We start from the raw sequence: 15,770 nt of genomic DNA, 5'->3' as shown, positions 1-15,770 counted from the left end.
CCATCACACCCGCCTCGCTCCTCCATTTGCGCATTTGGGGCAGTTCTCCACTATGGGGACGCCTGGCGCCCCGCGCCTCTTCGCCCCGGGAAGTCCCCTGCCCTCGGCGGGAGCGGGGGGACCGCGGGCGCCCAGCCTGGCCGCGCCGAGCGCAGGAGGGGGGACACCCCTACCCGCCGAGGGGGAGGGGAGGAGAGCCCCCTCCCCGGCGCTCGCAGAGCGGGAACCGGAGGAAGTTCCTGCTGTCCCCCGGGCGGGGCCCCTCCAGGACCGGGGTCGGTCTGCCCCGCCGCGCGCCGAGCTAGTGCACCAGGGTGCGGAGCACCCTCCGCCGCGGGCCCCTCCCTTCGCGCTCGGAGCCGTGGGGAGCGGGTAGCGCCCCCGCAGCCCCGGAGCCAGGCGGGACGTGTGCGGGGGAGGGGGCTGGCAGCGGGCACCCCGGCCGGGCCCCGCCGCCGCGGACCGCGGGGGGGCGGAGGAGGGCTCGTCCCCGCCCGGGCGCGCCCCTCCCTCGCGCCCCTCCCTCGCGGCCCCCGCCGGCCGCCCGCCGCCCCCTGCGCGTGGCCCGGCCGTCGGGGGGCGGCGGCGGTGGGCGGAGGCCCGGCGGCGCGGCGCGGCGCGGGGGGGGGAGGCGGGCCGAGGGCCCCGGTCGCACCCGCCCCCTCCCGCGCGGCGGCGGCGGCAGCGGCGGCGCCGGGAGCTGCCCCTGAGGCCGCCGCCCAGCCCGGGGCGCCGAGCTCCGCCCGCGCCGGAGGCCCCAGCGCGCAGCTCGGAGCGCGGCAGCCGCGCGGGCCGAGGCGGCGCGGGGGTGGGACGCGGGCGGCGCAGCCCCGGCCGGGCGCGCTCGGCGGGCGCCCCGCGAGCCGGCCCGATGTGGCGGGAGGCGATGCGGCGCCGCCGCTACCTGCGGGACCGCGCCGAGGCGGCGGCGGCGGCGGCGGGCGGCGGCGGCGGCGGCGGCGGGCTGCAGCGGTCCCGGGACTGGCTGTACGAGTCCTACTACTGCATGAGCCAGCAGCACCCGCTCATCGTCTTCCTGCTGCTCATCGTCATGGGCGCCTGCCTCGCCCTGCTCGCCGTCTTCTTCGCGCTCCGGCTGGTGAGTGGCCTCCCGCGGGGCCGGCCCGCAGCTCGCGGCCCCCCCGGCTCGCCCGGGCTGCGGGCGACAGGAAAGTTTCCCGGCAGGTTCTGCCCGGGACAAAGTTGCCGAGGTGCTCCCGGGGTGGCCGGACGCGACGCGTGCTCGCCCCGGCTCCGCGCACCCGGCGGCAGCGCCCGCCCCCGCCCCCGCCCCCTCCTCCTCCCCCGCCGGCGGCCCCTGCCCCGGCGCGACCCCCGCCCGGGCGGCTTCCCGGGGCCGCTGCTCGCCCCGGGCCGGCGCTGGAGTCGGCCTCCCCGGAAAGTGGGTAGCGCGGGGAAGTGGGAGCGGGAAAGGGGTCATCGGGTGTCTCCGCCGTGCGACCTGTGTGTTTAGTGCCGTAGACGGAGACGTGGGGTGTCGGCCTGCTGTGAGTCTGCGGTTTCTAGAGAGGGGCTTGATCGCGTTTACTGTTTTGTGCAGGTCATTAAAGTGGCTCCCAGCACGGGCAGCAGAATGCAACTCGACAGCTGATGCCCGTTTTGCCAATTTTTATTTTTCAAGCAGGAATCCTTGGCTCGCTCCCTGAGCGGGGAGAGAAAATCTGTAGATGGCGGTAAACTTCCTGTTACCGATCATTCTGGTTGTGTGGTTCAAACTTTTGCACTGCCTATGATTATGCATGTGCAGATTGTGCCAGGCATCGATTATCCAGTGAGATATTTTTGGTCAGTGGTTGATCTGGGGATGTCGCTACTGAATGGTGTGTATGCATATATATATACACATATATGTGTAGCTTAGAATATAACTATGCACCCGTATTCGTGTCCACCGAGCAGAGATGTGGATGATTGCTTGTATTTCACCACTGTGCAAAATAGCTGTCCTTCGTGTTTGGCAGTTTGTTTCTGATATCCTGAGCCAGATGGTGCGCAATTAATATGCATGGGAAAACTTGTTATCATCATAGAGTTCTTAAAAAAGTAAAGTTTTCTTTTTCTCCACACTACTCAAGAAGTGCTGTCTTCTGATGGAATTCGGTGAGAATAAAAAAAAAAAAAAAGAATGTAGGAGATGATGATGCCACGGTTCACAAACTGGTTCTTTTACCCTAAAATCTAAAGCAGAGAGCACCTCTTCTGGGTGTGAGCTCAGGGGAGTCCTCACACCCTTGTAATCAGCCTTGAATGCCCTCAGGAATGGCATCTTTATCTCTCTCCACCACTCTTCTGACTGGTGGCAGGGTCTCTGAGAGCAGCTCCCCCTCATTCCTGTACTAGCAGAGAAGAAAACATGTCAGTTTTCCTCTGGAAATCTGTTCTTGCTAGGACATCGCTGCTTGTGATTCCGTTGAATGTGTAATTCAAACCCTCTGGCTTGTTCTCTTCCAAATGGAAAAGGAGGAGCAGGTGATGGCCTATTTATAGCACCATTAATATATTTAAAGACAAGGGTGAAGTTCATGTCGCCCCTACACACACCACCTTTTCTGTGATACAGATCTCTTAACTTCTTAAACCTTAGGGAAATCAATGTTCTTGAATAGATCTGTCTCAGATTCTGTGTAGTCCAGCCGAAGGCACCCTTCTCTGGATTGTTTCAAGCTCTGGATTTGTCTTTACGCAGTTCCTTTACCTTCCCCTTCACATAGTGCAAGTGCTGAGTGGTATCCTTTAAAAAATTTATCCAGGCATCTTTACTTTTCCCTGAGAAATCAACCATTTCCACACTTTCCTGGCATTCAGCTAAATTGTTTTAAGCACAGAGTAAGCACCTCCCATGGCATGGCTGTAGCCCAGGATGATGTCCAGAGGCAACAGAATGCACCGACTATGCTTTGCTGTACCTGGTTCATGGACTGACTACCGTGTAAATCTTTTGAGGTGTTCAATGTTCCAGAATCAGGGAGTGTGACTCAGGCAGGTGGATAGGCTCCCTTCAGCTGGGGACTGGGGCTGCAGGACCATTGGGAAACATCTGGAAGCACTGGGCAACATCCTCAGATCATGGGCATTATGAAGGACTGGGACGGTTCTGAGCTCTGGACAGCGCATTTCTATTTTGCTTTTAGTAATACCATACGCAGCAGTTCCACTTTCCAAAAAATACTCTCTCTTCATACAGTCAAAGATGGAGCATTGAAAAATGGGGATGGTGTTCACATCGAGTGGGGTGAGTTCATTTCTCAGACTGACCAGAGCTTGGCTTCCAGGAGGTCTACCTCTGGAAGATGGAAATAGTCGCTTGGGGCCAGGCCAGGGTTCCACCTTCGAGCGCTTTACAAGAATAGCTGGGCTCTGATGTAATTCAGGAGCTCTGCAGATCTATTTTTGCTGCCTGAAATCTTGGACAGATTTCTTCTTTCCCATGAATATGCCTGATTTTGGTTTCTATTAGACTTCCATCAGTTCTCGTAGTAGAGAAAGTCTGGCAATCTTCTTAAAGCACATCCATCCTCTCCTAGGACGCTTGGATTACAAAATGATCTTGGCATCATCCAAGCACGCAGTGATGTTTTGCTTTATGTAATTGCCTTTGTTTGAAGTGATTTGATAGAATTGTTAAAAATAAAACAGTTTTGTCTTGACTTGGTATTTCCCTAATTGACCTTACTCACACACTGATTTCACTTAATTTCTGCCTAGGATCAGTCCATGAATCTGCATCAGTTGATCTTGAAGTTAAAGTAGTTCTTGAGGTCTATTTATTATACTGTGAAAATAAATTCTGAATTGAAACTTCACCATCTCGCTTAATTATTTTCTACATAATAAGCTGTTAAATAGGGTTGTTGTTTTTATTTTTTATTTTATTTTTTTAAATAAAAGCTATTAAATAGCTTTAACCCCATAATTGTGAGGAATTATCTAGACGTGAAATAAATAGGACATGTGATAGGATATCTTGAATTTTAACATTTTAATAATATGAAAACTATTTTCTGTTGCTTTTCACGGACATTTTAATTATATATAAAATATATAGTATAGGGCATGATGAGCAAGATAGACTTGACACCTGGGATCAGAAAACTTGGAACTGATGAGACAAGACTTTAAATTCTAAGTCTTATGATGTCACTTCATTTTTCAGGACTGGTTCCCATTATTAAATGCACAGAAACCGTCTATCAGAATTAAATCCTCTAATTTATTATGTCCAAAATCAGCATGCTTTTCTCAAAATTGGCCTGCCATTGTTAGGAAAGTTGACATACATTTTTCAGTTTGTCAAAATACCAGCTGGCTGCAACCAGATTTGTTTTAGCTAAAAGTTATGATTAGAAATAGTTAATATTTCAACTGGAATGGAAAACTTTTATTCCCATAAATTTTAAATAGTCAGATATTGCAACAAAATTGATTTCTGTTTGAGTATGATATTGAAATCCATATAAGCGTACATACTTTTATTAAATATATAATGAGCAGGATTTTGACTGAGGATATGATCTTCTACTTTCTTGCTTTTACATGATTTGGTGAGCTAGGTCTTTCCAAACAATCACCATAAGTACTTGTCATTCCAAAACAGTTTTCCAGCATTGGGCATTTTTTTTATAGGGTAGGTATATCAATATTTCTTTTAGCTATACCTGGAGAAAGAATTTTAATTCTTCCAAAACAAGCTCCATCACTGTACAGGGAAATTGGCTTTATTATTCCAGACAACATTTCAGCGCCCCCAGTGGGTGGAAGGATGTCAATGAGGAGAAACTCAATCCTTCACTCTTCTTGGTGGGTGGAAGGTTGGAGAAGGCGGCTAAATATGTCTGGCATCTCCTCTGAGGAGCAGGAAATTGTGTTCATGCTTCCTCTAGTCTCATAATTCTGGGGGTGCATGGGAATAGTGCGTGTTCTTAGGAATTGGAGTAGAGGTGACTGTAGATACACTTCCCTATGAATTTCTATGCATGCAAGAAAATCTTACTTGGCAGGTGTTTGTAACTGCAACCAGTAATTCACAAGTCATTTTAGTGATAATTTAACTGTGGTATAAACAAAAGATAAGGAAAAAACTGTAATTTTCTGCAGGAAAGGTGGTTGCGATTTCAAGGGCTAATAAGAAGCTTTAGAAGCATCCTTGGTATATTAAAGTGCATAGTTGAATATATGCAGAGTACCTACCTAGTCTTCTCCCTTTAAAAAGGCAGAGGGGGTAATAGTCAAGAGCGTCTGCCTCCATTAACCCTTTGGCCTCGTCCCTTTCCATCTCTGTGATCTTCGGCAAATTGTTTAACCTTTCTATGCCTCAGTTTCCTTGTTCGTAAAATAGAATGGTACCTGCCTTCTAAGGCAACGATGTTCCCAGTTAGTACATGTGAGGTAATTAGAGTAATGCCTGTCACAGAATATGCCCCCAGGAGCTATTGTCACTAGCGGGTCTTCTGTGGTTGCATTTTTATTGTTGCTGTGAAGGAATATGCCACATACATAAGAACTGGAAGGGCATTCATTCCAGATGAGGACACTGAGATTCAAAGAGGTGAGCTCATTTCTTCAAGGTCACCTAGGTGCAGAGCTGGGGCCAGATGCAGGCCATTTGGCTTTTCCTGGGAAACTTTCCTGGAGATCCCTGCAGATCTAGAATTCCCAGCTCCGGTTCTGGCACAGTAGCCGTTTTCCTGTTGAAATTTCACACTGATGTCAACGTCCTCAACTTTTATTCTGTGTAATGGAGTTACACATCAGTTCTTTTCTCTTTTAATGTTAAAACAAATCTTGGTAGAGCTGCTTCCTGACGATGAGCTCAGGGGAGGTGGACGTCATTTATTTTCATTACGCTCAGTATTCCCGGTGTCTTCCCCATTAAGCAGAGGATCCATTGTTGTCTGTTGTCTCAGAAGTCACTGCCATAAACACCGTGGCATGTGAAATTATTCTGATTGAACTATATGTGAAATTTCCTGGTTCTTACTGATATTTTTAAATCATTCTATTTAAGAGGTAATACTACTGTTGGAGCTGATATATTACTGTGTTAAGGATGTTTTATGGGGGTATTAATCACGTTGATATGTTTGATCACTAATGGCGAGTGGTAAAGTCTGCCCTGGGTGTCTGAATAATCTGCTCGTCCGCTAGCTAGTCCTTTCCATGACCTGATATGAATGGCAGCAGCACCATTCATTGGACTTCACCCATTCTCCTTCACTGCTATTTCCTGAGGGTCTCCTGGGGCCAGCGCTGGGATTGGCACCCCCCTGGGTGGTGCTCCACCCTGAAGCAGCTCATCTCTGCTGCCCTGATGTCATCCTTAAACTCCTGTTTCCCCCCCTAGGATAACCTGTGAGCCTGGACCCTAGGGGCCGAGAGCACCTGCGTCTCCAGCTCCTGTTCCTGAGTGGCTGCCCTCCCCTGCAAGCCTCTTCCCCTCTGAGCTGCTCATTCAGCTTCTGCTCCTTGAGCTTCAGCGGTCTGGCCTCTGCGGCACACTCTGTCCATGCTGGTTTCTGCCTCTGAGGCCTGCGCAGCAGCTAAACCATTCGAAATCATTTCACCACAGCATCACTGTCATCTGACGTCCAGAATGGTTTTGTGAGCTTCTGTTGTCTCCTCACCTAATCATTAGTTCTTTCAGGGGAGAAACCCAGAGCTCCCCTTACTTAACATGGCCCTAAGCCGTACAGCGGGAGCCACATGAACGAATGTATGATTTATGGGTGTAGGTCCGGTGTCCTTCGCAGCTGGCACTTCCATCACCTAGCCCACTGGTTAACGGCACAAAACTTTGCTGATAGGCCTGGACTGGGGTCTGTGTTAGCACTTAGTGTGTGTCCCTGACAAATGAATTTATCTGCCGTAGCCTCAGATGCGTCATCTGTGAAATAACACGAGCACAGCCAGGCTCCGGGAGCTCATTGGGCGTTAAAAGGTTAGATCATCTGAATGTGTAGCACAGTGCCGGGCACACATTGCACCCCGAAGAAGTGTAGGTCACTGTTTCTAGTGTATTTGTGCCGCAGAGGGTTCTCCTTGCCGAGGTCTCCTGTAGATGTATTTTCTGGCTGAAAACTACATGAGTGCTAGGATTTTTTAATCTGGGCATGAAAGAGCCGGGGATGTGTTTCTATTCATGTGATAAACGTTGTGTATAAACTTTGGTTTATTAAACATTGGTGGAGAGGTATAGATTGTTTAATTAAAAGTCACGTTTCGACATACTTTTTTATTTTCTAGCATGACAGTTCATGCCAAATGACATATTGACTGACCCCCCTTTTTCACAATTTTGTTAGCTTTGGGTAATGGTATATATAACGGTATATAAAATTACCAAGAGGAATTAGATACTTAGGTTGTGATTTCTTGGTTTCAAACCAGGAAAATGACACACTCCTGGAAATGCTGGCTTTTGACCACAGGTGCATTTGGGAGGAGAAAAAAGGATTGTTGGGGCAGTTCATATATTTTGTCCATTTGACCAAATTGAGGCATGACTAATGTTGCGTCTGTGCCCTGTTTGTATAAGGATATGATAAAAAAAAATGACAAGAAAGGGAAAAAGAAGTTCTGAAGAAAACTTAATGAGTCCAGCCATCACTGGGAATGTAAATAATTTTTTTTGTTCCTTCTTTTTTACCGGGGCTTACACTTCTGACCCCAGATGCCATACTCAGGTGAGAGTGACTTAAGCAGTAATGAGAACCATCACCTGAGAAACCACTGGGAGTAACTTTGCCAACTAGTTTTCTGACTTTGCCCAGGTTTCTAGAATGATGGTGCCAAGACAGAATAAGAATATAGACCTGGGTGAGGCTATTAGGGTTACCTAAGGCGAATTGTATCTTAGAGTCAAATCAAATCACTTTTAAAAAACTTGTTGCTAGAAATGGGGATTTCCAATTATCAACACAATTAAAATATATTGGATGAATAATTTGTTGTATTTCAAACCTACAGGCAGGAAAGTACAGTAGCTTCTTTTTAGAGCACTGAAATTCCTGAGAAGGTTTCTCAAGATGGTTATTGCCTGAGAGAATCCTGTGAATAGACCAGATCTCTATGGTCACCACTTACAGGAGGTTCCTGGTGGAGAAGATGGTGGATTCAAACTTTTGGAATGGGGCCTTGACTGCAAAGTCTTGAATTGGACCTTCTGCCCATGCCATTAATGTCCTTTACTGCCCCTCAGACTTGATGGTGTTGGGACATTACAGCTATGACCAGCCAGGGAGCCTGCTTCTCCCTCTGCCTGTGTCTCTGCCTCTTTCTCTGTGTCTCCAATGAATAAATACATAAAAAATCTTTTAAAAATTAAATAAAATAAACACTCATGAACCCAGTGCAAACTAGGGTATATCCTATAACGTATTTTAGTCTATATGCTGCTCCCAGCCCATTCCCCTGCCTGCCCTCTGAAGTAAGCTTCATATTACGCTTTTTGTCATTATTTTGTTGCTTTTGTTTGTGTTCATTTTATCATATACATATATGTGTGTGTGTGTGTATATATATATATATACATATATAATCGTATGTATATGGTATGAGGTAGTGATGAGGATCATTTACATTTTTTTCCTTGAGGTGAATGAACTTTTGATAATCACTTTTAGCTGTTTCTTTCCCCATATCTGTCAAATGTCAAAATTCCATATGTGAGTGTTTTGTTACGAGTTCTCTATTCTGTTATGTTTTTTTTTTTTAATTTTTATCCTGTAGTACTGCAGGTACACACACATACACACTATAATTACTAAAGCTTTCTAAGTATTTAGATTAAGCAGGGCAAGTAACTTTCAACTCCTTTAAAGATTTCTTGGTTACTCTTGACCTTTTTTTCTTCTCTATAAACTATGTAGTCACATTATGTCAACCTCCATATGGAAAACTCAACTGGGATTTTGTTAGTGTCATATTGACACTATTGATTCACTGATTAGAATTGATATATTATGGGGACACCCGCCTTTGGCTCAGGGTGTGATCCCTGGATCCCTGGATCGAGTCCTGCATCAGGCTCCCTGCATAGAACCCGCTTCTCCCTCTGTCTGTGTCTCTGACTCTCTGTCTCTCTCTGTGTCTCTCATGAATAAATAAATAAAATCTTAAAAAAAAAAAAGAATTGATATGATACTAAGTTTTTCTGTCCATGAGCAATGGAGCATCTTCCCATTCATCTGTGTGCTTTAGTGAAGTTTTACAGTTTATATGTGTTATTCTATAACTTGCATTCTTGCCCTTTTTATAACTTATAAATGTAGATTCTTTCAGGTTTTCTACCTAGGTAACATATCACTTGAAATAATGAGAGTTTTATTTTCTCTTTCCTAGTATGAAGGCCTTACATTTCTATTTCCTATATCATTGTGCTAAGAACTCTAATATTATATTGGCAGAATTGGTGATTGTGGGTACCCTTGCTTTTTTCCTAATTCTAAAGAGAGTTCTTTTTTGTTTATTTAGGATAATGCTGATTTTGTAGTTACCCTTTGCGATTTCCTTTTGTTACACTTTACACAAAAAGTTTAAATGTGATTGGGTTTTGAATTTTACCAAATTGAAGTGATCATATATGCTCTTTAAGTTGTTTTTTAATCTGTCGATGTAATGAGTAATAATTGCAGATTTTCTAACATTTAACAATTTTTATATTCCTGAGGCAAACTCCATTTTCATGGTATCTCTTACAAAATGCTGGATGTGATGTGCTAACATTTTGATTAAGGGTTTTGCAAATATACTTTTGGTGAAGTGAGTTTGGAATATTCCTTTATCAAACTGTTGTTTTCTTTTAAAGTTTTGCTAGTCTTATAAAATAAATCAGTAAGCATGTCTTCTTTTTCAGTTTTCTATAAGAGTTTAAGAGTTTTCTGTATGTTGGTTGATAGAATTTGCCTGGAGAACCACTGGGGCTGTTGCTTTTTCCTTGTAGGGAGATTTAAGAACTTCCATTTCAGTGTCTTTGATATGAAAAGAATTGTTTCATATTTCTAATTTTATTTCTTGAGTCAGTTTCAATAAGATAGTTCTAGGAATTTTTACTTTTCATCCAAATTGTCAAATTTAATCGTATGCATTGATAATACTGTTCTCATTTGCATATACTCTGTCTTTTTATTTATAACATGATTACTTTCTTTTTTACCTTTCTTAATTTCATCACATGTCTGCTTTGCTTTAATTTTTCAAAGAACTGTCCTTTATCCTTGTTGATCTTCAGGGGAAGGACGACACAAGCAATGCTAAATCTCCAGGCAGGCAGTTCCATGGTCCCTGGTCCTGGGTCTGAGAACCCATTGATTCTTCATTAGACCCAGACCCTTGTCCTGAAAATGAACCCTTTGTCTGCTGTTTTCTCGGCCCGCTGAACCTCCCCTGGGGGGTGCTCTTCCTTGTTGATCACCTTCTTGAACACATCTGGGCTAACTGTTGGGGAGTCTTTCCCACCTGAGGACTGAGCAGTTGTCTCAGCCCATTGGCTGTCATGGACAGAGAATGCAGCATTTCCTTGATGTCTAGAACAGCCGTGCTGCAGGCTGGTATTGTTTTTGGAAACACAAATCTCTCAAAACTTAATCAGCTTCCTCCTGCTTAATTTCAGGCATCTCCAGGTGTCAGTGGTCATCATAGATCTTTTTAAGACATACTTGTTAGATTTGCTGTGTTCCTCAGGCTTCTCACCCCATTTCTCTCCCACTCGCTTCCTCTCCCTTCCCCCTATCTCTGTTTCTCTTAGCTTGTGCCTCCCTTTAGCCTGTTTGAGTAACACACTTTCTGTTCCTCTTTTCCATGCGGCCTTTTGTCCACTTGAAAGAATTTCCTGGCACCATACTCCAGATGGGACTTCACTGAGACATCTTCATACATCCACTTTTCAGCAGTGATCTTGGTTTTCCCCACATGGCTGTTTTAATCACCTCTCACTCTAGAACACAAGTTGAATCACTTCCCTCTTGCCATCTGACAAATCCATACCATTCTGGACTGTGTTGCTTCCACTTATTCCTCCTTATGACCAACTAGTTATTTTCTGGTCTTGTGTTTGTCTTGTACTGTGTTAACACATGCAGCCAACAGCAACGAACCCATGCTTGTAATGTTTTGTTGAGTGACTTCTTCTGGAGTAGAGGTCTTCAGATTCGGGTCAGGGACCAGCTCTGATTCAATGCCTGATTTTTGTTTTTAAATAAAGTTCTATTTAGTATAGCCTGACCATCATTTCCACATGATCTATGGCTGTGTTTAAGGCACAGCAGCAGAGTTAAATGGTGTGACCTCATAGGACCATGTGGCTAAAATAAAGCCCCAAATACCTATGATCTAGCTCTTTATGAAAACGGTTCACTGAACCTAGACTTAGAATTCTCTTAGGGTGTCCTTTGCCTTCCAAGATAAATGAAAAACAAACAGTGGACCTTTGCTAATGAATGCCATTTTTCACCTTTGATCACAGTGTGCTTCCTTCTCTGCCACCTGGCCATGGTCAGTGCTGTCCATGTTAGGTTTTGTTAGGGTAGCACCCTATTTCATATACCAATTTTTGTTATCAGTGAAGATGGTATAGGTTGTGAGGGGTTAACAAACCCCAAATTTGGCCCTATACCCCAGAGGTTTATTTCTTGTGTACACATCCTGGCCGGGAGGGAGCTTTTGCTCATCTGATTTACAACGAGAGCTGGGGTCATGGATGTCTTCCTCATGACAAGTGCTCTTGTGATCATTGTGCCATGGAAAGAGAAGTGCTCTGTGGCCTCACATGGGCACGTACATGGCTCTGGCGATGAGACTGACCTGGGATTCTGCTCATGTTCCATTAGCCAAAGCATGGTTACTTCTTCTTCTTCTTCTTTTTTTTTTTTTTTTTTTTTTTTTTTTTTTTTAGCATGGTTACTTCTAACTTCAAAGGAGGTCAGAAAGCACTTCCCAGGAGGAACTCTGAAGGAAGAAATAGGGAATGTTTCTGAAGGTCTCTGAACATTACACCTTCCTTCTACTTTCTCTGGGTTTCTTTTGTTATTGTTGTTTGTGTGTTTGTTTGGTCTTTATAATTTTTAAAAATATATTATTTATTCATGAGACACAGGCAGAGACACAGGCAGAGGGAGAAGCAGGTTCCCTATGGGAAGCTGGATGTGGGACTCGATCCCAGGACCCCAGGATCACACCCTGAGCTAAAGGCAGACCCTCAACCACCAAGGCATCCTATCTTTGTAATTTCTGAAGGGGGAAACAAAGTTCATCCGTTTTCAACCTGCTTGTTTTAATGGGAAGCTTGGGGCCAGAAGGGAGCATTAGGGGATGAGCAGAGAAGTTGCTAACCAGTTGGTGGTACAGGGAAAGCTGAGGTCCTGAGCAGCCCGCATCTGCCAGAGAGAGCCTTTCAGGGGAGTTCCTGAGAGCAGTTACCTTTGTGTGGCACCACCTCTGTGAGTATAGCCAGATACTGGGTGAGGGGCCGGGTCTGGGCCCCGTGCAGAGCTTTGGAGAGCCAGAGCAGACTGGGGCCCACCAGGACCTTCCACATGATCTCCAACCATATATGACCAGCAGGCTACCCTTCCTGGGGGGAATGCTTTGCTACCACCTCCCAAACCTCAGGCAAGTACCCCCATAGGCCAGCTTGTCCCTGGGAGCATTCAGGGAAGGGGATTCTGGGAAGTAGCTTTAATCAATTTGATGACAGAACAATCCAGCATCATGTACTGCTTGTTTACGAGGTATCATGTATACCACTGTTAACTGTGTTTTACTTCTAGATAAAGAAGATAGCAGAGTCGTGCTTCTACATATTATGATGCAGGTCCTCTTTATTCAACTGAAAACACACCAACCATCTCCCTAAAAGAGGATATGAAGGGTCATTTTATCCACTTCAATTGAAGTTCATTTCTCATCGGTCTAAGGAACAGTGTCCTTTAAAAATCCTTTATCTTGGATACTTGAATATAAAAGCTATTCATACACTATTAATATATCTCATGTTATATTGTAGGGAAAAGAAACAAAATAATTACTTCTCATGCACATACCCACACGTGCAAATACATTCATACCAACCAAGGAAGAAATGTGTATAGCTCCTGCCATCCTCAGTTCTACAGGTGATCACAGGGATGCAGCTGGGGTTCTAACATCCTTCTCCTGCCCATTCCACATTCCCTTTGCCCTGTGCAACCATCCTGTGTGGTCGTATTTCCTTGGCAGGTGCAGTGACATAAACATTGCTTCACCTGGTACTTTGCAAATAGACAGTATTTGTTGTTAGATGTTTCCATGAACTTTGATCACAGGATAGGGGAGCAAAGGAGACACCCCACCATCTGCATTCTGTCAAACTCTTCCCTGCCTGCATCCTCTATGAGCAACCCGATTTTTCTTGGAAGTGTCCATCAGTCACCCCAACTGTACTAAAAGCTCTTCTTTAGCCACTGATTTAGTGATGTTAGTAGCCTAGAGTGGCCAGATAGCAACCTCTGTCTGCAGTTTAATGGAAGCATTATTGAGTTCCCTGGTGGAGTGGTGGAGGCTGTCCTCCTTTGACAACTAACCCCTCTAAGCTGGAACAGCCTATATTTATAGGAATGGGAATGGCAGCCATTCCTGTTTCTATCCCTTGATTCTCAGACCTGTGGATCCTGGTGGTGGCAGAGTCAGTGCCTTGCTTTAGTGGCTGTTACCAAGCATCTGTTTTGTCCTAGGGGATATCTCCCAGCCTACAAGTGTTGCGCATAGGCCAGCACCCTCACCGAGTCTTTAGAAGCTCATTCTCTCCTTCAGTGAAGGAAGCTGCTTTAGGGTGATGAGGAACAGGGTTAGATCAGTGAATTCCAAGAGCATAAGCTCATCGTCATGCATCATTTGCTGTAAAATGAATGCTTCTGTCAGAAGCCAATACCTTGTGAGTGGATAGTGCATTGAGAAAGCCCATATATGGTGTTTTGGGCGGAAGCAGAAAAGCAAACCCGTATCCAAAGTAGGTTCAATTCAAGTGAAAACAAATCTCTGTGCCTTTCATCAGTTGTGATCAACCTGCCATAGATGGATGGCTGGTCCTCCAGAGGATGACACGTGTAAGGGGCTCAGAGTTCCACAGCTTCGATTGTCTCCTTTTAGGTGGCCCTAATATCTTCTGCAGAACCAGATATAATCCAGACCTAGATTTTTATTTCCTTAGGCAGCAGGTCATAGGGAGCTCTGTATGACGACATAGGTGCAGATTGAGAGAGGTAGGGTAGGTGGTGTGGCAGGACCAACACCTGTGAGTACCTGTGACATTTGCTCATGCAACTTACCTGTGTCTTCAGAGTCTACTCCAGTTGCCGATGGGATGCCACCGTGTACATACAGCTTCATGTCTGGTGGGTCATACAACAGTCCCATAAATATGAGCAGATTAGATTGTGTGGAGACTTGGTTATGGTCCATGATCACTGTTCAGGCCCTTTTGGGATTGGTAATAACCCAGCAACTGTTTCTCAAAAGGAGAATAATTATCTACAGAATCCCTAAGAATTCTTCATAAAGCACTGGTTTGGGTGGAGAAGTGGGCGCTTTCCCGGATATCTGTGAAGCCAAACTTAGCTAGTCACTTCGTAGGCGACCAAGATGGAAGAACTCAATGGAGAAGTTTCAGGGAATCTGTTACTTCTGGTAGCTACTACCTCGGTGCTGGACCACTATTCAGCAGTGGCCAGAAGTCAGGCAGAGAAGCAGGGTACGAGGCCGGGGCAGCTAGGGCAAGCTGAAGCCTTGCCTGAACTTCTGTGACTGCCCATAATTCTGTCTGACTTTGAAGACTTTAGGTGAGGACTTGCTCCATTTCCACCTCCCAAATCTGGCACAGATTCCTCCTCTTCTGTTTAACTCTAACCAATAGCCCTAGATGAAAGGGGGTTCCGAGAAATGTAACTCCCACAAAACTGAATTGACAGTAGAACAATTCAGTTCAAGCTTTGAAATGACTACTTCTTTTACTGCACACAAGTGTTGATTTGCACTGTTTTCATCATTCTTTTAAAATAGATATTATGATTTCTTTTTCAATCCAAAAGTTTAGAGTTGTGCTTTTGGTGTTATAAATATGTGGTTATTTTAAATTTATGTTTTAGTTTAAACTTCTAATTTAAAATTGCAACCACAGAATATGGGTCTCTATGATACATCTTCTTTGACACTTTTTACAGGTTGCCTAGTATATGGTTTTTATAAATATTCCATGTGCACATGAGAAGATTATTGTTCTCTCTAAGGTTGGATGTGGAATTCTTTATTTGTCAATTAAGTCAAGCTTGTTAATTATGATATTCGATATTTTGCATCTTTTTTGTTTTGTATTGTTTTTACTTTTGTTTCCTTGACCTATCAATCAATAGGTGGTTCAAGATGATGAAATCTACTCTTGGGAGATTACTTTACTTCTCCCCTTAGGCCTCTATATTTTTGCTTTATATATTTTGAAGCTATTTTATTGAGTTCATAGATGTTTAAAATTGTTTTAATTGCCTTGGAATTGAGTGTTTTATCATTTACCTTCACCCTTAAAGTTTTTATGTTTTACTTAATGCATATTTCACTTCTGTCTTTTTAAGCCTAGAAGTTAGGCATCCATTATTATTGTTTCAGATAGACAGTGTGAGTTTGGTTGTACCAATATGTTTACCATTATATTTGTTCACTTCCTTCTTCTGTATCTTACAGTCTTTTTAGGATTATATAATTTCTTAGAAATTCTTTTAGAGCAGATT

General features: G+C 44.8%; 1 protein-coding gene across 1 annotated transcript in view; it reads left to right on the top strand.

Moving 5' to 3' along the window:
* Positions 1-856: 856 nt before the first annotated feature.
* Positions 857-15,770, top strand: part of ADCY2 (adenylate cyclase 2) — a 387,190-nt gene continuing 372,276 nt past the window's right edge. Inside the window, exon 1 of the mRNA XM_077879619.1 lies at positions 857-1,099. Within this exon, the coding sequence (XP_077735745.1) occupies positions 872-1,099 (228 nt within the window). The 5' untranslated portion in view covers positions 857-871. The remainder of the gene's footprint in view (positions 1,100-15,770) is intronic.

Source organism: Canis aureus, chromosome 31 (genome assembly GCF_053574225.1).
Source record: "Canis aureus isolate CA01 chromosome 31, VMU_Caureus_v.1.0, whole genome shotgun sequence".
Taxonomy (NCBI): Eukaryota; Metazoa; Chordata; class Mammalia; order Carnivora; family Canidae; genus Canis; species Canis aureus.
Note: the sequence above shows the minus strand (reverse complement) of the source record. Positions and strands in the feature narration are given on the sequence as shown.